This window comes from Sparus aurata, chromosome 1 (assembly GCF_900880675.1).
Source record: "Sparus aurata chromosome 1, fSpaAur1.1, whole genome shotgun sequence".
Classification (NCBI taxonomy): domain Eukaryota; kingdom Metazoa; phylum Chordata; class Actinopteri; order Spariformes; family Sparidae; genus Sparus; species Sparus aurata.
In genome coordinates, this window is record NC_044187.1 from 30,394,781 (window position 1) to 30,417,864 (window position 23,084).

The window sequence follows — 23,084 nt, forward strand, 5'->3', positions numbered from 1 at the left end:
CATCAAGTATGACTGTTTTGGTCATGTGTTTCATACACTTTCTGTCATGAAACTTTCAAAAAGAGGATCCCCGGTCTAATTTGTGTCATTGTCATGAAAAATTTGAACACAATTTAAAGGTTAAAGTACATTTAAAATACCCATTTATGTAAATTTTTTCCATGCTTATTCTTTGAGAACAACTTTATTTTATACTTTAAATATTGTATGTCAATCTTATCAAACAATTTCCTCCTAAGAGGGACAACACTGATAGAAGCAATAATCCACAAGTCATTATACCCAAATAAACCTAAAAAGCAGTGTCCTGTTTACTCCTTTGAACACTGACATGGCAACAAAAACTTTTATCATGCAAAACGTTTACAAACTTAAAATATGCACAATAGTCATGGATATGTTTTAAATTCAGTGGAGAGTTTTAACTAAAAAGGTATTCAAAAATAAAGATTGCTAATCAAAGTTAAACCACTCTGGTCATTTGTAATCTCTTAAGGCTTTGATATCATACTGAGCTTTTAATTTCCTACAGTTTAGTAACCCTGCTTTGGTGAATTAATTTGAACAGTGCAATATGCTTAGTTAGACTGATAAAGCACAGCTTTACTCTTGAACGCTTTGCTATATTGGACCATTCTAGCTTCCACATAAACTGCATGACAGAATAATCACAAAAATGTAACAAAAAGACAGAAATACTTAAATTATCTACAGTTATCATCTGTAACTCAAGCTTCCACATTCCTTCTGTATTCAAATCACCTTTGATAAGAAACGTAAGGGAGTCAAAGAAAATACAAAAGGAATAATATCATACAGACAACATATGGAATCCCATTTGGCAGTAAGACACAAAAATACTGTACATACATTATGTAGCACAGGAAATGGCACTGTAACTCCTTGTCATTTAAACACGCACACAAGCACGCACGCACGCACACACACACACACACACACACACACACAAAACTGTGACCTAATCTACAGATTTGGGTTCTTCATTGGACTTCTTCAGGAGGGACAGCAGGTTCTGCGACATGAAGTACGGCCTCTCTGCTGATCCATCGTTGCGCTCCAGATCCTCCACTGTGACATGGATAGAAGCAGTTGAGGAACCATATTTTCCAAACATCACGCTCACACTCAACAGTAATGTAATTGTTCTTTAATTCATACATTTTCTATCTATTATTCAGATAATCAAAGCATTATATCTGTTTTAAGGGCTTAGAATTAAAAGGGGTACTCCGGCAATCTAATACTGCAGTTCCATGAATTAAGGGAAGTCAGTCAAAACGGAATTTAACACAAAGCTGACAAGCAGTGCTCTACTGCCCTCTGTGGTTGAAATGTTCAAGTCTGTTGGGTGTGGTCTGAAGTTTGCTTTGTTCTACTTGACACTACACAGAACAGTGATGTCATGGTGCCCTGAAGTAAACCTGAACATCACTCCAGGAACGCGAAAGATAAACCACTACAGGTTAGCAAAAACAATATTTTCTGGGTGGTGTTAAATTACTCTGATAATAATAATTAAAAAAAAATACTAGTCTACTCCTAAGCTCGGGGTTGGGACCGTGAAAGGGATAAGAAAAGAGACATTTTGGTCACAAAGAATTGTTAGTTTTTTTCTTTTTGTCTTGCAATATCTTTGTGTATCTAAAAATCCTTTCTTCTAGCAAGTTAAAAACACTAGGACCCACAGCTCGTAATCAATGCAGCAGAAGCAGCGATATCTTGATTCTAGCTCCTATCATGAGTCAAGTAAGAAAAACCCACAACACTACACTTTCCAAAATGCATGTCAGCAAATGTCCAACCTGGGATTATCATCACCTGAAGTCACCTGAGTGATGTCAGGCTGAGTAGGACTTCCCATGACAATTAAAGTGACATTCAACACGTAAAATTGCTGGAGTGCCCCTTTAAGACAAAATCTACAAAATCCTTTAAGTATTGGCTGACTGTGTTGGACAACTCACCTGCTTCCAAACACCAAAACGCCTTCAAACTCATGTACAGTGCCATAAAAGAACTACTCTGATTAAATACAATCACCTTTTATTAAGATTTACATCCAATAAATGTGGAATGTCATCAGTAATTTTAGTGGAAAATCAACTTACATCTTTTACAAGGTGACAAACAAGAAAAAGAGGTACAAAAGCATCCAGAGAGGTTAGTTGCGAGCATTCAGAAGGCCATGTCAACACCATGCAGCACTTAGAGAGAACGAGAGACAGAGGGATAGGGACAGAACGAGACCAGGGGAGATCAGTAAACAACCGTTGGGGTCTGCAGAAAGGTCACGATGGCTGCGTCATGGCGACACAATCACAGCGCTTACGCCAGTCCGAAATACCAAGGCAAGTAGGTGGCAATACAATACATGGGATCCCATCTTGGCGAGGATCTCTACAAGACCGAAGCCAAAAAATACATAATAGACATACACAACTGTATATATACAAGTTCCATAGGAAAAACAAGATCCAATATTCATACAGTATATCAAATATGTCTGTAACATTTTGGCGTCAGCTGGTATTATTGTAAACAGTGAAAGAGATTCACCATCGATTGTGATGCGTTAGTTCTGAGTGTAAACACGGTACTTGGTGGTTCTGTAGTGCATAACAGGATTAAGACAATAACTATTAGTGACACTAATCAGGCACAGGTTCAGCACTCACAATGTTCTACAGATCTTCACAATATAAAACCAACACTGTTCTAAAACCAACACAAGAGAGCATTTTGTTCAAGCTACAGAGATGCACTGGGCTTTTTGACCTACTTCAACCTTCACATGTCGACCTTCTCCAGCTGGACGTCACTCACGTAGCAAGGCGATCCTTAATTTAAGCTTGTATGCCGCACATTTAACATGTCCATATCACAAAGTTGTTGTACAGTTTTTTCATTGTTTGAGGTTCACCAAGCCTAATTTTTTTGCCCTGACATGACTGTTTACATCTACTCCTGAGGTGCAGAGGGAGGATTTTCTTCCTTAGATTCCTCTTTTTCTTCTTTCTTTTCATCGGTTTCGTCTTTCTCAGTCTCCTGAGCTGGAGGCGCCGCCTCCTCTGTCTTCTCCTCCGGTTTGGACTCCTGCTTTTCCACAGCCTCTTTCACCTCTTCTCTTTCTCCCTCTTCTTCTTTCTTCTCAGCCTCCTCTGCCTCACTCAATTTTTGTTCTTCATTTTTCTCCTCTTTGGGCTCCTCAGAATCCATCTTGGACTTCAGAGGCTCCTCTTCCTCATTGTCCTGCTTGAGCACTATCTGCTCTTTCAGTTGGATCTCTCCATCTTGTTGGTGGTTAAGTGGGGTCTCTTCCTCCAATTTCACCTCGTCTTCCTGCTTGGCAGAGTCCACTTGCTCAACGGCATTGCCGTCTTCCTCCACCCTTTTTGTTTTTGAGAGGATCTCGTGCAGCTCGGGGCTCATGAAGTAAGGCCTTTCAGATGAGCCATCATTTCTTTCCAAGTCCTCACCTTTTGCGTCAGTGTTTATTTAGTGTTTTTGATCGGGTTAATGGAAAATTAGGGGGAAATGAAAACATGAAATAAAGGGAATGTTTTGAAAATAAAGTAAAGTGGGGAAATGAGACAAAAGAGAAAATGAGTCAGAAACATTGCAGGAAGAAGAAACAACAGCTTTCCACAGTTGTATGAGTGTTTGAAAAACAGGAAGAAGAAGGGAGCTCTGCAGGAGATCTGTATGAAGGCAATGATACTCACAGAAGCAGAGGAACAGTGTGTCCACACACATGGCGTACACGCTGAAGAAACCATGGGCAATGAGGTAGGATCCCACTACCAGCGTCTATGTGAAGAAAATCACATACATCAAGACTTCTGCTGTGGCATCAGAGCCCACGGGTGAGCTCAAAAACTAAGGATGAAATCATACTAATATAACTGTTGCTCACCAGAATTGGCACCCAGTAGTAGTTCAGAGATGGAGCAGCCTCCTCCACTGCTTTGATTCTTCCAGAGAAGAAGAAGAAAGAGAAAATCCCTGTACAGAATAAAGAAAAATGTCAGTTAGTGGATTTAAATAAGGAATCCAGACAGATCTCTCTCCAGTTTACAGACATTTTTTTTAAATAAAAAGCCTTCCTACCAACAATTCCAACGATGAGGAGCTTCCCGAGAAACAGCAGGAAGTCAGTCACTTTATCCAAAACAGCCACCCTGTGTTGAATTTGGCACAGTTAGAGAACATGAGAGTATATCAAATTAAATTGGGCGAAGAATAGCTTGATTTATTTAATACCCATAGTAGTCTTATGCTTGTGATTAATGTAAGCTAGTGAAATCCTACCTGACAATGTTCCTCATGAGAAGGAAAAATGCGTCTCGAGCTGAAGGGCAGAAACTTTTTCCATAGATGGCAATCTGAAGAAAAATAATTAAACATTTACCACTTTACAACCTCACCAGGCATCAGCATCTCTGATTGAGCCGCTTCCTGTTACAACAACTCACCATGATGTAGGCATTTCTGTTCAGAAACTTGATACATTTCTCCAGACACCAGAAGCAGCACTTCATGCAGCTAAGCAGGAATTTAGCAAACTTGTTCTGAGCACCTGAAGGATGAGAGCGAGAATGTTACAGTTACTTGAATGAACAAATGACTGGATGTGTTTAAACCATATAATAACCTGATTACTTCCTGTGTTCAGATCGATATTGGGTTAAAGTTACATGCACCTCTGTAAGTGTCCCTGTTGCTATAAATAAATACACCTGCGAGTGGCTGCGCACACACAGAGCTGTGTGAAAACATGTGAAGAGGTGCACAAGTATGAAAAGGTTACCTGTATGAAAGGTGCAAACAAGACAAAGTCAGCGGGGGAAATAAATAAATGTTGTCGATGCATATAGCAGTAATACATTGAATTGAATTGAATTTTTTTGCCGCTGTTACATATTGACTTTCAGCACTTTCAGGCATCTTAACCAGCAATTCATATTTTGTTTAAAAAAAAAAAAGCCCAAATTAAATTGTTTTTCACTGCCAGAAATCGTTATCAAATTTAAGACGGTCTTTGCATGAAACATGTACTACAAATGCTGCTTTAAGTAAAAGTAACCATTTTTTTCATGATTTTATTCATCAAAATCAATTAATTCTACATGTCTCGTTTGAAATCTTGCTAAATGAAAACCATTCACACGAATCAGATCCTGTATAAGACATTTAATCCTGTGCTCCTCAGTGCAACTGAGAAGTCAAAAATCACTGGGCTGATAGTGACAGTGCTTGAGGAATTGCAGGAAGAAGAGCCAGCAGCTAGGGGGTGAGACAAGGTCGAAATATTTCAATATGTATAACATGTGGAGCCCTTATTAATTCAATTATTGGTACTTTGGGCATTTAAAAATGTTGGATGTATCGATTCCATTTTTTATTTTATTTTTTAAATTTTTGATAAAAAGAATTAATAAATAGAAATGATCATCATCATCAAATTGGATTATGAGTTTCGCTATTAGAACTCAGGGAGAACTCAATGTCGCTATATGACATTGAGTTCTCCCTACTTCTCCATGGAGTTTCCATAGAGGCACAGTGAGTCAAAATGTGATAGGAGAAAAACAAAGGGCATGTAAACATAGAGACTGATAAATATATAATAATGATGGGGATGCACGGCCATGTAATTTAATAGGTCGGTCATCCTGTTCTGAAGTTAGATCTTCTGACCTTTCAATTTGTGATCCAGGTACTCCAGAAACACCCTGATGACCTGGACCAAAGACAGGATCAGAGAGCCAAAAGCCAGGGAGCCTGTGTGGTATCTGGACAGCAGGAAGAAACACAAGCCAACTGTGAGCATGAGACACATTTACACAAACACACAGAGAAGGTAACCCACCAACTGACCGAACATATGCCTCACTTCCACTTGCTTGTTTTGAAAATACACTGACACACATGACACAAAATTCAAACACAAATTCAGCCTCTAACCGGAGGGCTCGTCCCAGCGAGGCAAAGATGGGGTAGGCTGGGATATCTTCAGGCTTCTTGAAGGCCCAGTAATACGAGGCGAAAGCCCCCGACAGAGTGACCTGGCCCAGGGCTGTCACAAAGTTGGCGCACCAGAAGAAGAGGAAGACGTTGTAGAACTGGAACAGGATGAGGTACTTGTGGTAGAGGGTCTCCCCACCATAGAAGGCAAACAGGCACTCTGCATCAGGACACTGAGCTGAAACATTGGAGGTGTTGAATGTCTGGAGGAGGAAGCAGACCACACAATTTAAGAGGAGATTCCTTAATTCAGTAAACCATGATGGAAAGTGGTATGATGTCTAGGTTAACAGTGACATAATCAAACTGTTTCTTCCCAAATGGTGTCAAATTGGAACAGGTGTTTAGACTTATTCACAAACTTATCTTCAGTCAGTTCATATATCGTGGCAGTGACATTTGAAAGCGTACCTTGGGGTCGCAGGTCTCTCGTGAGTAGTCGCAATCAGTCTTGTTAAACACCTTGTAAACCTGCTCATTAGATGTGGACAAGAAACTGGTCAGAGGAGTCAAGGAGACTGTGTCAACAAAGGGAGGATATATTTGAAAAGGTCACAATCATGACTCTTCTGCATCAGTTTTGTACATTTATGGAAATATGTCACAAACAAGAAATAAAGCAGGAAAGATAATCAATATAAGGGAAATGTTGCAACAGCATTTAGAAGAAGAGAAGTGATATAGATGTGATGGACTGAATGTTTAATTGATGGATTAATTAAGTAATTAATATACTGTAGATGATCATTCAATTTGACGGTAATGCATCTTTTTTGTTTTTGCAAAATGAAAAAATAAAGTAGTGAATAACAATAAAGTGACACATTTATGTTTTGCTCATATTTGGTCAACATCTGGACAAAAGTAAGGATACACAGCTGTGATGGCCCAGTAAGCGATCACAATGGCCAGGAGGGCAAATGTCAGCAGTGGGTAGAAAAGTGATGACATCACATGTCCAACAGCTCTGAAATAGACGACAACAATGGAAACATTATGAAACAAGCTGGGTAGAATTAAAGTTCCCCAAACAAAGAAACACGGCCTGGCACTGATGTTTAAGCGTAAGAACTAAAGGGTGCTTCTAACTATTATTAAGACATATACATAATGTTGTTATGCTATACAGATGGGAACCCTCTGGGCCTTCTAGGTATTCAGTGAAGGCCTAAGAAAAAATATTGAAATAATTTTGTGTACTCCAAATAAATGTATTGAATTATATATTATTTACTTATTTATTTGTTTTTATTCACTAAAATAATATTAATAATTTGTAGATTAGGCGATTACAAACTTGGACTCACTTGTCTTGGCACACAGTGGGTTAATATAACGGAACGAGAAATGGACCAATCACAATTTTTGGGTAAATTACTCCCATCGCAGGGCCTTCGGTAGCAGCAACGAAGACCCGTGTAATTCAAGTGAATGTGGCATGAATTTGACATTGACAGGTGCCTTAGCCAATCATATTTCGCTGAGGTGGGGGCGGGATCATTTCACGGCATCTTCCGGGCATTCGCGAATACCTAGCATGAACGTATATAAAGAAGGCGACCCGCGAAAGATTTCAGCGAGAAAGTGAGGAGAAGAACGAACAGGAGACAAATAGAGCATATGAAATGGCGGCGGTTATTAGTGAAGAAAGCTGTATGATTACTGGATTTATTGAAACTCCATTTTCAAGATTGCCTTTTCAGGATAAACTTGAAATTGTCCAGAAAGGTCGACCATCACCCGCCTTGCCAGGATTGATGCAATCTAGCGAGAGCTACCAGAGGCATTTTCAAGCTAGCAGCTAACGTTACAGCCGCTACTGTGGCTAACGGGTAGCCCGCGCACCAAGAAGCTGTACTGCTGGGACTGCCTGCTTTTCCATCCCGACAAGGGGCCCGGTGCAGCGCGTTATTCAATAATTTGAGTTGCTTAACCAAAGCAGCTCAAAAACATCCCAGCTGGGCTGTATGACCCAGCCATTGCACACTTTGTTAAAAAAGATCGCAGGATGGACTTCATTTTTACTGTCTGCACCTTGTTGCTTTGCATTTGTTCAGTTGCCAGGTCAAAGGAAATAGACTCTTAGTTAGACTGTGATTAGCTCTTCAGGCTGTGTTGCTTCTTGAAGCGGTTTGGAGATAATGTATCATAATAGAAAAAATAAAATGGCTGTGACTGAAACTGTGTGCATCTGTGTGTGTGGTCAAGGTTTCCAAGGAAAGTCGAAGCCCAACCTGTCGAAGCAGGAGACCAGCAGTCTGACGTGTGGCCTGCGCATCCTATTTCGTATGAACACAAACAAGATTCGCCAGAACGCCTGGGAGGAGGTCCAGAGACGACTGCTCAAGTAAGGAACAAACGTGACGCGTTCATATCCCACTGCACCATCACTGCGACTGTTGACCGTTAAGTGGTAGTGGATGGTAGTCAGTGGATATGAGAATTGCACCTATTCAGCTACCTCCATTGATATCTAATATGATTTCTAAGTAGATGCGACACTCTTCTCATATTGTTCTGACACTCATCATTGCAGTTAACTTTCAGTCCCCCTGTGACATACCACAATCTGCCCACAGACGATAACTGATATAAATGTGATTTAACTACCTAAAAGTGTTTTTTCTGTCTCACTTTCTCTCTCTGTCTCATCTCACCTCTACTCTCAGGTCAAAGCTCATGAGTCCAGATACTACCCTCTGCTGTGTGAGATCATGCAGGTTTTATCTGCACATCGGCCTCGTGATTCACATCGCACAGCTGCCCTTAGCCCAAACCAGAACCTCAGCCGCCACATGTTGAGCAAAGGACATGCCACAGCCCTCCATGTGGTTTATGACAGACACATGACTGGTGTCAATCAGCTATCTGCTACCACCCATTTGCACCCTTAACCTCATCACCACACACACAGAGTACTTGATTTCAGAATAAAACAGTAATGTCTTGTACAAGCTGCAGCGATGCCTCCACTGGATGAAACTACTGATAAACAACTGAGAGTTACCCTTTTCGCTGATGTGTTCAGATGGAATATATTTCAAGGGAATAGATGAATATTCTGGACCTTTTACTTTTATTCCAGCTAAACATACAGTACAAGTCAAAAGTTTGGACACACCTTCTCATTCAATGTTTTTTCTTTATTTTTATTATTTTCTACATTGTAGTTTAATATTGAAGACATCAAAACTATGAAGGAACACATATGGAATTATGTAGTAAACAAAAAAGTGTTAAACAAACCAGAATATGTTTTATATTTTAGATTCTTCAAAGTAGCCACCTTTTGCTTTGATGACAGCTTTGCACACTCTTGGTATTCTCTCAATCAGCTTCAAGAGGTAGTCACCTGGAATGGTTTTCAATTTACAGGTAAGCCTTGTCGAGTAATATGTGGAATTTCTTGCCTTCTTAATGTGTTCATGGCTAAATGGTTCACTGTATAGAACTGTGTACCAACACTACCTCTGCACAACACAACTGATGGTCTCAAACACATTAAGAAGGCAAGAAATAACACAAATTAACTCTTGGCAAGACACACCTGTTTATTAAAAACCATTCCAGGTGACTACTAAAATATAAAACATATTCTGGTTTGTTTAACACTTTTTTGTTTACAGCCAGCTTTGTGTGCCTTGTTTTACTGAATGGCCTTTGTATGTTGTGAAGCCATTTAGGGCAAAGAAACCTTATTAAGACCTGGCAATTAATTTTTATCCACTGTGGTTAACATGACACTGAGGTCTTTATTTAAAAAAACCATGCATGCTGTTTATTTGAGTCCTATTGTCCTGTGTAAAGCACATCCTGGGCTTTCTAGTGATGTAACACACAAGGGGGTGTTAAGTGATCAAATTTATAAAGAAATATTGTTTCTGTTTATCCTGAGGATGTTGATCTTTATTTATGAGGGTCTTAACTATATTATATTAAGATAGAAGATAAGAAGTGTATGTTAATGTTATGCCTTTCAAAATACACATTTTAACCCATGTCCTTTGTGGGGGACAGTGGGACTTGCTTCTTCTCATTTCTAACCATTTCCCATACTTCAGGAAACAGGCAGGAAAGATTTTGTTTAAGATTATTTAGGGAGAGTAAGACATTGAGCTGTCAGGAGATGAGGAGGAAGAGAGCAAGGCAGTAGAGCAGATTTTAAAATGTGTTTTTTATTTGTTTCCAATATTCATCAAATGAGAAAGAATTAAAAGGAAAATGCATTATTTCATCATTACCAAATCGTGCCTTGTAATGTACTTTTTGTGGAAAAGAATGACCCTGATGTCCACTGCAAGGGACAGGTTATAAACAATAAATCAATAACATTTTTGAAAATCATCTTGGTGATATGTTTATTACATCCCAATTAATTAAATGATGTATAAAAAAATGTTTTTCTTTCTGGTCTCAGGAGGATATGCTGACCTTGCATGTCACATGTAGGACTCTGGCTATTATTTTTATTGCTTTGTTTGATTGTTTATTGCAAATTGTGGCCCGATGGTCCTAGTGAAGGCCCAGGGTCCAGGGCCACGGTTCGCCACTGTGCTATAGGTGTTAGCTAACAGCTGCTTATATGCACATCCAGCAGAAACACAGCACAATAGTATTCATTTGGAGTTATGTTTCTGGCCACCTGATGAATGTAAGTCCAATATTCAGCCTCATTTTAGCTCTGTTTTTGTCTCAACCAACTCCTGAGGTTAACATTTGGCTATTTAGCTGCTTTTGCGGTTGACACCTTGCATGGCGGCCTCTGCCATCAGTGAAGGCCATGCGATGAGCTAGCAACTTGTCCAGGGTGTACCCTGCCCTCGCCCAGAGACAGCTGGGAATGGCTCCAGCAAAAACCCCCGCGACCCCATAAATGGGATGAAGCGGTTACAGACAATGGATGGATGGATATTTAGCTGCTAAGATCTCTATTGTCCTCACAAGCTTGTTGCTAACTGTGTTTATCTGTCGTTTTCTTGCTCAACAGGTAGACTTAACTGGTTGGCTGAACACATCTGCCTGCAACAGCTGTAAACCAGGTTGATAATATCCATGAGACTAAACCTAGGATGTTAATCTGTGGGCCATAAAACCAAAACAATGAGATGAAAGAAGCGTAAATGCTTTGTGGAGCTGAGGTGAACTGCAGAGTTGGGTGGTACTTTTCTGTGGGTTTGTCACAATGAGCGACCCCCCCCAGATGACATGTTCGCTGAATCCATTGTAAGTTAAAAATATTAGTTAAAATATGTGAACAGGTCTGCTCACTTTTGTACCCTTTGCTGAGAAGACATATTGGAAGGATGCTGCACAAAGCCATACTGGGATTCAGACTGACCTGCTGGCCTCTTTGATGAGTGCGATGGCAATCAGAATCCTCTTTCTGAGGAAGATGAGTAGCATGATGATGATGACCTCTACAATAGCCAGAATGATCACTGCAAACCAGAGAAGGCATTAGATTAACAGCATTTCATACGAGATCAAATAAAGAATTAAGTGTGTTTGTGCGTACTGAAGGCCAGCCAAGTCTGTCTGATCTGCAGGTAGACAGAGAAGTCCGTCTGCAGACCCAGGTCACGGATGGTGACGTCAGCGCCCGGCTCTCCCTTCAAACTCCTAAACTCCATGAAACAGTGGAAAATTCCTAAAAAAAATAAAAATAAATAACAATACTTGTTTTTTTTTATTCAGTAACAAAGATATAAACATTTATGATCTACAGAGGCTGAGGACTTACCATATCCAATGACTAGAATAACCAAAACAATCATGACCCAGACCATGACGCCGGCCAAGAATCGTAGCAGGACGATGAAAATCAAGCTGACCACCATGGCGATCACCAGACCACTGCAGAGTGGACACATCAAATGTTTTCACATACTGAGAGTTAAGAGCAGAGTCGTTAAGCACTTTTTCATGTGATCTTGGAAGTCATGCATTTTTCTGGTTTCAAAGTGATCAATTGGCTTAAGACGGTCTTGATCCCATGCTTTTCATTTACTAAGTGAGGACATTTAATGGCCATGGTATCTGTGTGTGTTTCGACAGCTTCAGTATGTTAGCTGACTGGATCAGTTTAGTGGTGATAAAAAACAGTTCATATGTAAATAAGGAATAACTTGGTGTTGTTTTGCCTGTAAGTATAGATAACATTTTGTCTTGTGATGTTCTACACAACACATTTCTGTTACTGTGACTACTAAAAAGTGGACAGACTCACAGCAATATCCAGTGCCAAGACTGAGTGTAGTCCTCAAAGATTCTCATAGCCACCTGGCGAGCTTCAACAACCACATTTGATTTCCTGTAACAGAAGGAAAAAAATCAAAAACCACAAACGAAACACTCCAAAATTAACATTGTAGACATCTTCCAAGTATGGATAACTGAAGCTAACATCATTTAGTAAGGTTATCAGTCAGGTTAAATAACCCAATAACTGAATCAATAAGTCTTTTAAACTTCAAATATGGAAATTGCAGTCTTTGTTCTCTTGACATTTTGTCATTTGTTGTTCCCAAAGTCAGCACGCAAAGACACTACTGAATTGAGAGAAGGAAGCTTTTACGTTTTCGGCACCCACTGCATGGAACAATCTACAGACTGAACTGAAACTTCAGAATACTGTAACACTGAACAACTTTAAAACTGTGGTGAAATCAATTGAGTCCATGTTGTGTGTGTGCAAGTGTTTTATCTGAATATTTGATTGTGTTTTCTGTTAATTTAGTGTTGTAACTCTGTGTTGCTGCCTTTCTTCTCAAGGTCTTCCTTATAAAAGAGATCTGTGATCTCAAAAAGTGAGTAACCGGGTTAAATAAAGGCTAAATAATATAAAAGAAATAATGACATAATTATATAGATAATTACAAAAGTGTGTAGAAAGAACTATAACACTAATACTGTTCCTTTAACCTTAAATCATTTTTTCAGTGTGCGTGTTACATCAGTGAAACAATTTGGAGCACAGTGTGGCTAGCTAGTTTAATCACAGTATAAACAATGTTTGCGAAACACACTGAGCATCAGCATTTTTAGCTAGTTGATGCTCACATTTATCAGGAAATTACACATGCAAAAGCATGTAATGTTAATAATCTAGATTTTTAAAATGAGCAAACGGAAAATGTTAATTTAAGAAGGGCAGGCAAAATAAGCTGATGCTTCAGCCTACACCTTTTCGGTCAAAGTGTATTGTATTGCTTGTTGTGTTTTTGTTTTGATTTGTTTTTGTTTTTGATTAATTTTGTTTTTGTTTTGTTATGTTTTGTTTTGTTTTGTATTTATACTTTTATATTTGTCTATTGTATTTGTTTTTTTTCTTACAAGACCGAAATAAACACAATAAACTAAACTAAACTAAAACTAAACTATATCAGCATACAGAAATAGCTTCTATATATAGAAGTAGTTAAACCATATAGCTGGCAAGCTGACTTTTGATTGAAACTACATATTATTTACATAAATCACGAAAAACAAATGCAGGGATTGTTGCAACCTCTCCCATGGTGAATAAAGCTGATAGAAAACACTGACCTATAGACCCCCCAGGGTTCATACAAATAGAGCAAAACCAAAGCAGCAATGCAGCAAGAACACATGAGCGCACAAAGTGAGTAAGACCATTACATGGGCCGTCAAATCAGTGTAGAGAGATATAATGGGGAACTGTCAGATGACAGTCAAAAAAAGAAAGTAGCTCCAAGAGCACGAGAAGATGAAGTAGATTCAACCAACAATCCACAACCCGATGGGATTACATTTACAATGATAAATTGACTGTCAAATAGCCAATGACTCATCATTAAATAAATCATATTTTCAGCATTAATTGTATCAAAAAGTTACCAGTAATAGCAGTAGTCAGGGGCCCCCTGCTGATTTATCAGGCATTTCATGACTATTTTGATTTCATGACTATTTGTTGAACTTCTTCTACAACTTTCCGGGTTGACTTAATCTGATTGTACCGGCATGTCAGTCAAACAGTTCTTAATCTGCGCAACACGAAGAGACTGATTGGCTTCCTTATGATATAAGCATGTTTTGTGTGTAAAATGTATGTTACCATACAGTGAAACAGACTCACTTGGATGCCTCCAGCACGTCTGTGGCATTGATATTGTTGCCCTCTCCATCACTAAAACTGGTTTCATTGCCCACAACCACCACCCCGCCTTTCATCGTTCCCAAAGCAGGAAGGCAGCGACGCGTGACTGCGGAAGGAGGAGATGATCCGTTTTATGAAACAACAGATCTACAGACACAGCACCTATTATTGTGGCGTAAAACGAGGAGAGAGAGAGAGAGAGAGAGAGAGCAGGAAAAGCTTCTCACTTACAGGGTTTACTGGGCATCAGCATGGCCGGACACAAGCTGTCCCTCAGGATCTCCGGTGGACTCTGTATCATGTTAATCAGCCTTTAGTGTACTTTTTCCAAAAAGGTTTTGACATACTTTAATTTATATTTAAGCATGTATGAAACATGATTAATGAATACGTACCAGTTTGGCAAAGTCCACTCCATCCTTACAGTATTGCTTGTAGTATTCACGGTCTTCTTTGTTGCCTAACTTGGCTTTCACCAGTGTAAGGTGCCTGTCAGGACAGCTTTCCACACATAACTGCACACAAACAACAACATACAATCATGTCAATTAACGTGATTTAAGAAATGTGAAATGTTGCAATGCACATGAAAGATAAGTAAATATGGTTTCTGACCTGTGTGGTGGGACACTGGAACTCCAGCAGCACCAGAGGACTGGCACATTTCAAGATGTTGAAGTAGAACAGAAGTCGCTTCTTTCTGTTGCGTGAAAACAGTAAAACAAACCTATTATTTGTTCTGTATTATAGGTAAATGTCAGTAATCTGCATGTGAGAGGTTTTCAAAGACATATATAGTGTTGACATCATGCTCGTATTGTCAGGTCACTCACTCCAGAGGTGTTCCAGCTTGTCCACAGAACTGCCCCCTGCTGTCCGTGGGGTAGATCACTTTCCTGGGGTCACCCTGAGACCAGGCTGCATGGAGAAAAATGCAAGTCATTCAGAACAAAAGTGGACATCAGATCAAATGACAATAACACATGCTGGTCTGCTCCTCTGTATCAACAAATCTTTCAATCAATACTAAATTAAACAACCTGAAATTTTCAGAAACATTTCCAAGTTCAAATGAGAAAGTAGAAATAAAACTCAGTCATACAAGCCAGTATAGTCATTGAAAAAGGTTGGCATTCTTGGAAAGCAGACAGACAAAGCATTTAGTCTTCAATATGTACACAATGTGTTATTTGAGAAGACAATAACCATAATTATTTGGTATAAAAAACAACATTAAAATCAACAGATACATAATATACTAACCAATTATATTACATCATATTTCTCTTTTTTTATCTATTAATATTGTATTTGGTATCTACGTTGGACTGTTTCTAAGAAACCTGGGAAAAGCTTTATACACCACCCTGATGAATGCAAGAATAAACCATGTTGTACCACAGAGGAGATGTACAACATGTTTTAATTTTCATGGACTTAAATAGATAAAAAAATATATATAATATACACAATAATACAAGAATCAGTACATATTGTTTTAATGGAGGATCAATCTTACCGAGGATACCGACAGCAAAGTACCCCAGCAAGGCTAAGATGAAGAGAATACAGCAGAGGATGTCCGTGCAGCCCCTGGAAAGAGGAGAGCAGAATATTGTTATTGGCGTTCTGTATTACAGATAGAAGCAAATTATGATCTGTGACTGAAAAACGAGTCTCACCTGTTGTGAATTGGCCCTTTGAAGTTTGGGTCAAACTTCCTGGACTCCCCTGGGGATAAAAAGAGACAACAGGCTTGTTAATGCCACCTGCTATAAATCATTGCATAAATATACTGACATTTATTCTCTCCCCAAATTATAAGACAAAGACTAATATGACTATATAACACATGCGTTACGACGTGTGAACCAATAACTAGAGGTTTCACTTCAGGAACTTTCAGAGAACCACTGAAGACCTAAAGGGAAGCTCATTAACCACCAACTGCAGGTACAACTGGTGCTATCGTGTTATTTTCAGACACCAGTAAAAACAAGGGAGGAAACCAAATACTCATGAACTACCACAAGTTTTTCTAAATATTGACTATTTATGTATTCAAAAATCATCACTCCACCCTAATCCTTGAATCACTTGTTTTTTGATGCTGACGTTGGAATTAAGTCACTTTTTAAAGAAATATTTCTCCAACAGATAAAACTCTTTTTATATATGATTATGATATCATGTTAAAACGACCTGGAATCACTAATTTGGACTAAATTGAACTGAATTTTATGAAATGATAAAAACTGTACAATTACCATCATGACACCATTGCACTGAATGATATAATGATAACATCATTCTAAATTGTGAAGGATATTATGAGCATCTCTGAGTAAGATAGTGTAAATGTGCACAAATTACCTTCACTCTATATATAGTTTATTATATTTTACGTCTAAAATGGCATATTACGTGATTATGGAACTGTTATTTGGTCTTGTAATTAACTACTTACCAACATTTCTACACACCATCACCAATTCCCAGCAGTATTATATTGTCATAATTAAATAAAAAAGGCAATTAGTCACAAAAAAATTAAATAGCTTAGTGTTAGTCTGGCTATTTCACACAGATTACAAGCACTAACAAATAATTTATTGACTTATCAGATTAACAGCATGTCTTCATTAATTCACACAGTATTTCATATTTGCAGTGCTTTATCAGCATCTATACAACGCGTATAAACAAGTTCAAGTGTATTGACAGAGAAAGGATGGTCTCCAGAACAAAAGGATTCTTCTGCCTGACTGTCATGCCTAGCAACCCACAAAATGGCTCCCTGTGGACGGTGAGCTCCCTGTGGACATCACCAGCCGCCATGGAAACACCTCAGACACGGCAGAGGAGAAACATCCACCAAGTGCACTCTGCCTAGAGTGAGATCATCCTGAGCCAATACTGCGAGTCAACATATTCAAACAGAGGGGAATGAATGTGCTTATCGTTCATGTTCTAAGTTACAAATTAAATATGTTTTACCCAGGAAATCAGCTTGGGTTATGAATTCAGTAGACGTAAAAACTCTTCTACCAACATCCTCTTGTGAGGAAGCCAGACTCTGAGCAACCACACATCCTGTCACATTACTGTAAGTGTCTGTCGACGTCTTGTTGACAATTCACACGATGAAGAATCATCAAACTCTTCCTTAAGCTCTGTTACAGACTCCAAGTGGGTGTGAAAGCAAGCCCAGTGCCAACCCAGTTCTACATGCAGATATATCTGCGACACCACATTGCTTCACAAACACACACATACGCAGGTTGCCCACACACAACTGGCACACCACAAAAGGCATCGCTGGAACTTGTGTTTCAAAGTACTGTATATCTGCCTTCACTTCATCATACATTCAGACTGTTACAGTACCTTGTCTTTCGTATTTTGTCATTCTGTCGTTATTTCTCCTTCAGTTTCTGTCATTGACGGTTTTGTAGATCTCTCTCAGTCTGTTGTGTTTTGCCAGTTTCTTTACGTCTCCTTCCTGTATAGGGTGTGCGTCTTCTAACTTCTAACTCTTCACTTCCTCCTTTCAGTGTATTAGCTCTGCCTTCACCTCCTACTCCCTCTTTCTCTCTTCTGTCCCTCTCTTGGCTCAGGGCTCATCGGGGGAATTGAAGTAAAAACGTTGTTGATGGGGAATGAGAGAGAGTAGCATTAACAGCAACAAAGACTTGTGGCGCCTGTGAACCTGCTGCTGCCAAAATTGAGGGACAGCCTTTTCACTCCGGCATCATAACAATTATTTTGGGCTTCAACTCATTGTACTAAATTAAATTTCATCACCGTTTCTCGAACTTACAGCTTTTTAACATTGCGCAACTGCACGTAGAGCAGCTCACCCTAACCTCAGTGGTCACGTGACTCAAAAAACGTCAGTGTCACACAACAGACACTGCAAATGGCCATTAAATGGTTTCTCTTTAACTCTCATCCAGTAAGATTTATGTCTCTCTGTTAATGGTTTCTCAGCTTCCTGTTTCTACTTTTAGCTGTATTTTCAAGTTTGGTACGTGCTTTTTTATGCAAACTTCACATCAGTGACTTGCTAAACAATGGACAAAGATTTCTTGAAATGTTTTTGTGCACTGTTAAGACAATGATTTGGTTATGATGTGTGTATGTGACATAAAAAAAGGTTGGGGGAGCTGTACAACAGAGATAAGACCGTCCTACATGTTCTCTGGTGGCATATGCCCGTGATCTGGTCTGCCCACTTCCGTCGCCATGTGACAGACTGACAGCATGCCATAGAGTGAAATACAATACTAACTATTGACCACACTCACATGCCTGTTGCATACACAGTGCCATGTCTTTGCACATACAGACTCTACCTTGTTCTTAAGAAACTCGGTGTCCTTGACCTGTATAGGAGCCCCATAGAAATTGAATTTTGAGGCCAAGTTTAAACTCAAAACCTTCATATCTTTAAATTAATTTAAATGTGGAATAAAGGAAGTGAACACTGCCAGCTGCAGGTGCTTTACACATGCCTAAAAATGGTTCCTTTGTCTACACACTGCATATAAAATTTTTCTACTTTCCGCTGTTATTGCGACTTGATTTGATGTTACATCGTCAACGCAGCTAGACTGGGTCTCACTTACAAAAGATTCTATCTTATATAATCTCAAATGGGCCGATGATATCCATGCATTGATTGGTCTTTACAGTTACAGTACAGTAAAATGAGGGGTTGTTAATCAAAAATGTTGCCTGCACAGTTACTTCTGAATTCTTTTAATTCGCTGAATAGTGTGTTTTATTTAAAGACAACAGCACCATTTAAAGTTGCATATATTACCACAGTACTAAGTGCTGAGGTGTTTAGTTTTCTGGCTGCAGTCAGAAACAATTTTATTACTGATTGTTTGCATGGTATTTATATAAAAAGTTAAAAGGGTTTGCTGTTGCTGTTTGGTTGTACTCCCCCTCCCTACCATCATATCGTGTTTTCTACACATTTCCTCCTTCTCTTTACTGAGGGGAATAAACATTGACAGTGATTTTTCCTTCCGGAGGACCATCTGCAAGCGTCAGAGGCACTGCTCAATTAGAGCTGCTGCTTTGTGCCATAAAACAATCACTGATTGTGCTGAAAAGCATTCCAGCATATTGGTTGTGTGAAGATAGCCAAATGTATTGTAACTAGTCTTGTTTGTTCATCTAATTAGCACAATCAATGTGACAGTAGTTTGCCAATGTCAATCTAAGTGAATGCAGCAACTGAGGGAAGAGATGTTTCATAAAGGTATACATTTGCTGATATTTTGTTTTGCGTTGAGTTCCTCAGGCAGGTTATTACATACAGTAGGTGCCCTGAAGCTGAAAACCAACAGGAACAGATGATCTCAGTCTGCATTCAGCATGAAAATCACAAGATCATGACAACCAAAACCAAATGCTCAAAGTGGTGAGACAGTCTCTGCATCCTCGGATAATATGATACGTTTTTCTAGTCACAGTTGTGTGTGTGTGTGTGTGTGTGTGTGTGTGTGTGTGTGTGTGTGTGTGTGTGTGTGCGATAAAGGAAGTGATGATGTCATGACTGATGTGATTCACTAATGGGCCCAGAGGGGTTATCAGATGAACCTTTCCCTGGCTACCTTAATGGGTTAGTGGGCCCTGTGGTTGTGTGTGTGTGTGTGTGTGTGTGTGTGTGTGTGCGCGTGAGTGCATGTGTGTGTGTGGGTGCATGCTGGTGCGTGTGTGTCTGTCTGTATGTTCAAGAAGACATGTGAGACATTATTTGCTCTTTTTCCTGACATTTTTATCCTTTTATTCAGAGCATGCAGATAAAGATTATGGCACTTGCTGGAGTCAGAGATATGTACGACTCTTTTACTGCTGTATCCAACAGCTGTAACTGCCTAAAAAAAACTACAGTTTGTCAGCTCCTAATGAGGTCACTGGCCTACATGATCTTAAAGAGGAAGGAGGAAACACATTAAAGTCTCTTTTATCAGAGATAAATCCTTAAAACCTGACAACCACTGGCTCCGATCACTGTCTCTCTGTACTCGGATCATACAGCCACAATTTGTCTGATTTTCACAAGCTAAAGTTCAAAGCGCTCATTGTGAAACATTTAGCAGCTGTGTGTCTGGGTACTGGGTAAATGCAGTGTGTGTGGCAGTGCAACTGAGTGTTTGCCAGCTTGATATTGACTGGAAGCGTCTTGACTGTGTCTGCTGAGTGGGTCGGACAGACAAGGCTGAACACAATCCAGGCAGTGCAGGCTGCAGCCTGCCTCCCCGCCTGCATGTACACCTAGGCTGACAGAGGGAAAGTGTACGTAGCAGGCAATCAGAGAAAGGTTCAACTCTGCTGATAAAAACTGCTGTTTTGGACTTCTGCAGAGCTGGAATGTGCATTGTGCGTTTGTATCGTATAAACCTTTATCTCCGGTTCAAAAGGGCCGTGTTTTTTGACCTCTCTGCCTTCATGGGGGAGGGGAGCCGAGGAAAAGGAGCAGTTTACATGGTAACAGGAAAGCAATGTGGAAATGCTCCACAGTGGGAGCGGCGTGGATCGAGCGGAGGGGATTGGCAATTTACATTGTGGGTGTTGGCTGTTGGGAGCATCTTACATTGTGAAAGAAGCAACAACTCCACAGTCAGAAAGCATTAGTGTTGTCTTCCCAGTGGAATACCAGCGTGGAGACTGCGGATTGCTTGTAAGCGCTCTATGGCTGTCCTCCCATGTAGCAACAGTGACATGGGGTATTAAAGCAAGAATAACACTGGTTGGGAAAACTTCATGACTCAACAGTCCATAGGAACAACAACCCGGCCCAGACACGAGAAGACCACACCAGGGCGGCTGTGGGCTGATAAGTTGGTGCCAAGTGGAGAGGATGCATGTGTGACACACATAATAAGCACCGATGAGTCATGTCTTCGGCTGGTGTAGAGGATGGGTTTTCCATAATGTGGCCATGAAGAAATTCAGCATTAACAAAAGCGATAAATGTCTGTAAAGTGCATGTGTTTGTGTGGATGAATTTCCATATGTGAGTCTACAAGACACCAAATGGTTCTTGAGCCCAGGGGAAAATACAATAAACCAAACAGAGCCTATTATCCACTCCTCCTCTCCTGTGAGGCCTGTTTTTCAGTGTTCCTACTGTATAGAGTAACCTGAATATGAAGCCAATTTAATATATAAGCATGTCGAGACAAGCCTTGTTTGTATGGCTGATAACCTAGAGTTCCTGTAATAGCAAAATCAACACAACTAGGCTGAACTGGATAGTTCATAATGCAAAGTGATAACATAGGGCCAACTAGCCAAACACTACCACCCATTTACAGCACGTTGCCTTCGTTCACAGTGGATTGGCAATTGAGAAACTGGAGAGTGATTCATAACATTTCTCGTTGATTGAAGACGAGAACTCGTCTGAAAAACAGCCGGCTGAGGGAGATGAGGATGGCTAGAGAGCCGCACGAGACCCGTGTGGTCCACACCCTCCCATCCCTCGCAGTCATTGTTTCCATTTCTTCGCCCGTTTGAAGAAAAAGCAAACATGGAGGAGAAAACATGAGAATAAAGCTGTTCTTACCGTATTTAGGGTCCGGGTTTTTTTCCTCCAGCTCCATTCTCACACACGGCTCGGCTCCTGGCTGCTGTTCAGACCTTAGACAGGACAGTTACCATGGAAATGTCGAGGAAAGAAACATCAATAACAGACTGCCACAGAGAGAGAGGGAGACAGAGAGACCATCCCAAACCAAACTGAGGCACGAAGCTTTCCCAGCTAACGGAGAGACGAGCCAGCCAATGGCAGAGGAGAGCCTGCTAACGGACAGCTGCCGCAGCCAATCAGAGCGCGTCTGAGCGGGACAAAACCATCTGGTCTGGCCGCTTCTTTAAAGGAATGTGTGGAGTGTTTGTGAGGAGTAGTGTGTGTCTAATGGACTCAATGCGTCCAGAAAAACTTTTAAATTGACCGGTTTCCTTCTCATAATTTAAATTGAATTAGCGAGCGTTATTTTTAACACTTCTGTTAGTCCATGGGCCAGACCAGATTTTGGTACCACTCAAGGTGGCAAAACCTAGTAACATTTTTTGATATGTCCATAGATGATATTTTGGTATGATAACTCATCCTAAGTGGTAGCTTTGTGACAGTTATCAGCACATGAAGTTAAACACCCCCTACAAGAAATAGGCCTCCAGGCACAGGTGCATATCCTACTTTTTACTCATTTTTTATGAGGGCATGTTTAGTAGCATTTTAAAGGGTAGATTCATAGCTTTCATTTAAACCGGGTTTTGGGCCTGTCTAAAAAATACAAAGGTCACATGGGCTCTTCAAACTGTCAACAACAGCTCTTTTTCCACAATTTTCGCCTAAACTGTAGTCTTTTTTTTATAGCACTGTGACATGTAGGAACAACATTGACACAAATAACAAACACTGAAATACTCACAGGACTGTAACAATTTAGGAAATGTATAATCCTCCCATATTATTCTACTATGAGGGGTGATTGTGGGCCTTAAATTGGAACATGGGTTGAGTCTTTATTTAGCAGGCAGATTAGATCAGTAGATTTTTATCCTAATATTTAATATTTAACTGCTCATCAGTTAAGATAGGTGGGTGTCCAGCTGGGTTGTTTTTCAGCCTTTCAGGCGTTCTTTTTTTTCTTTTTTCTTTTGGGTAATGGGATAAAGTTCCCTGGTGGGGGAAGGCAGTTCAGGGCCTTGGCTGCTGCTAGTTTGCCTCTCAAGTTGCCTCGAGCCTGGCATGCTCCAGAAGATAAACAGGTATGGTTTATGATAGGAAGGATCTGATGAGTTTGTTCTTGTAAGGCTGGGAAGTTAACAATTGTGTGTGGTATCAGGTGTCAGTATTATCAAGTTTGCTGATGATAGAGGTGGTGATTGTGAT

The 23,084-nt window shown here is 40.0% G+C and overlaps 1 protein-coding gene across 3 annotated transcripts; it reads right to left on the bottom strand.

The window, feature by feature from the left end:
• Positions 1 to 165: 165 nt before the first annotated feature.
• LOC115581617 (choline transporter-like protein 2) lies at positions 166 to 21,940 on the bottom strand. Of its 3 annotated transcripts, none has more exons than XM_030416889.1 (22): positions 21,750 to 21,940; positions 15,847 to 15,895; positions 15,684 to 15,757; positions 14,998 to 15,082; positions 14,780 to 14,864; positions 14,560 to 14,679; positions 14,396 to 14,456; positions 14,144 to 14,270; positions 12,272 to 12,355; positions 11,786 to 11,898; positions 11,561 to 11,692; positions 11,384 to 11,483; positions 6,920 to 7,012; positions 6,457 to 6,541; positions 5,986 to 6,248; positions 5,719 to 5,813; positions 4,494 to 4,597; positions 4,330 to 4,403; positions 4,129 to 4,199; positions 3,935 to 4,023; positions 3,744 to 3,828; positions 166 to 1,089 (listed from the first exon to the last, which is right to left on the bottom strand). In XM_030416889.1, exons 1-22 carry the CDS (start codon positions 21,784 to 21,786, stop codon positions 980 to 982), a joined length of 2,136 nt encoding a protein of 711 aa, XP_030272749.1. In that variant the 5' UTR covers positions 21,787 to 21,940; the 3' UTR covers positions 166 to 979. The 3 variants fall into 3 exon arrangements, with proteins under 3 accessions (XP_030272749.1, XP_030272732.1, XP_030272740.1); XM_030416872.1 differs by lacking the exon at positions 166 to 1,089 and adding an exon at positions 1,154 to 3,497 and having other exon boundaries at positions 21,750 to 21,939; XM_030416880.1 differs by lacking the exons at positions 166 to 1,089; positions 21,750 to 21,940 and adding exons at positions 1,154 to 3,497; positions 17,552 to 17,743.
• Between the last annotated feature and the right edge of the window lie 1,144 nt (positions 21,941 to 23,084).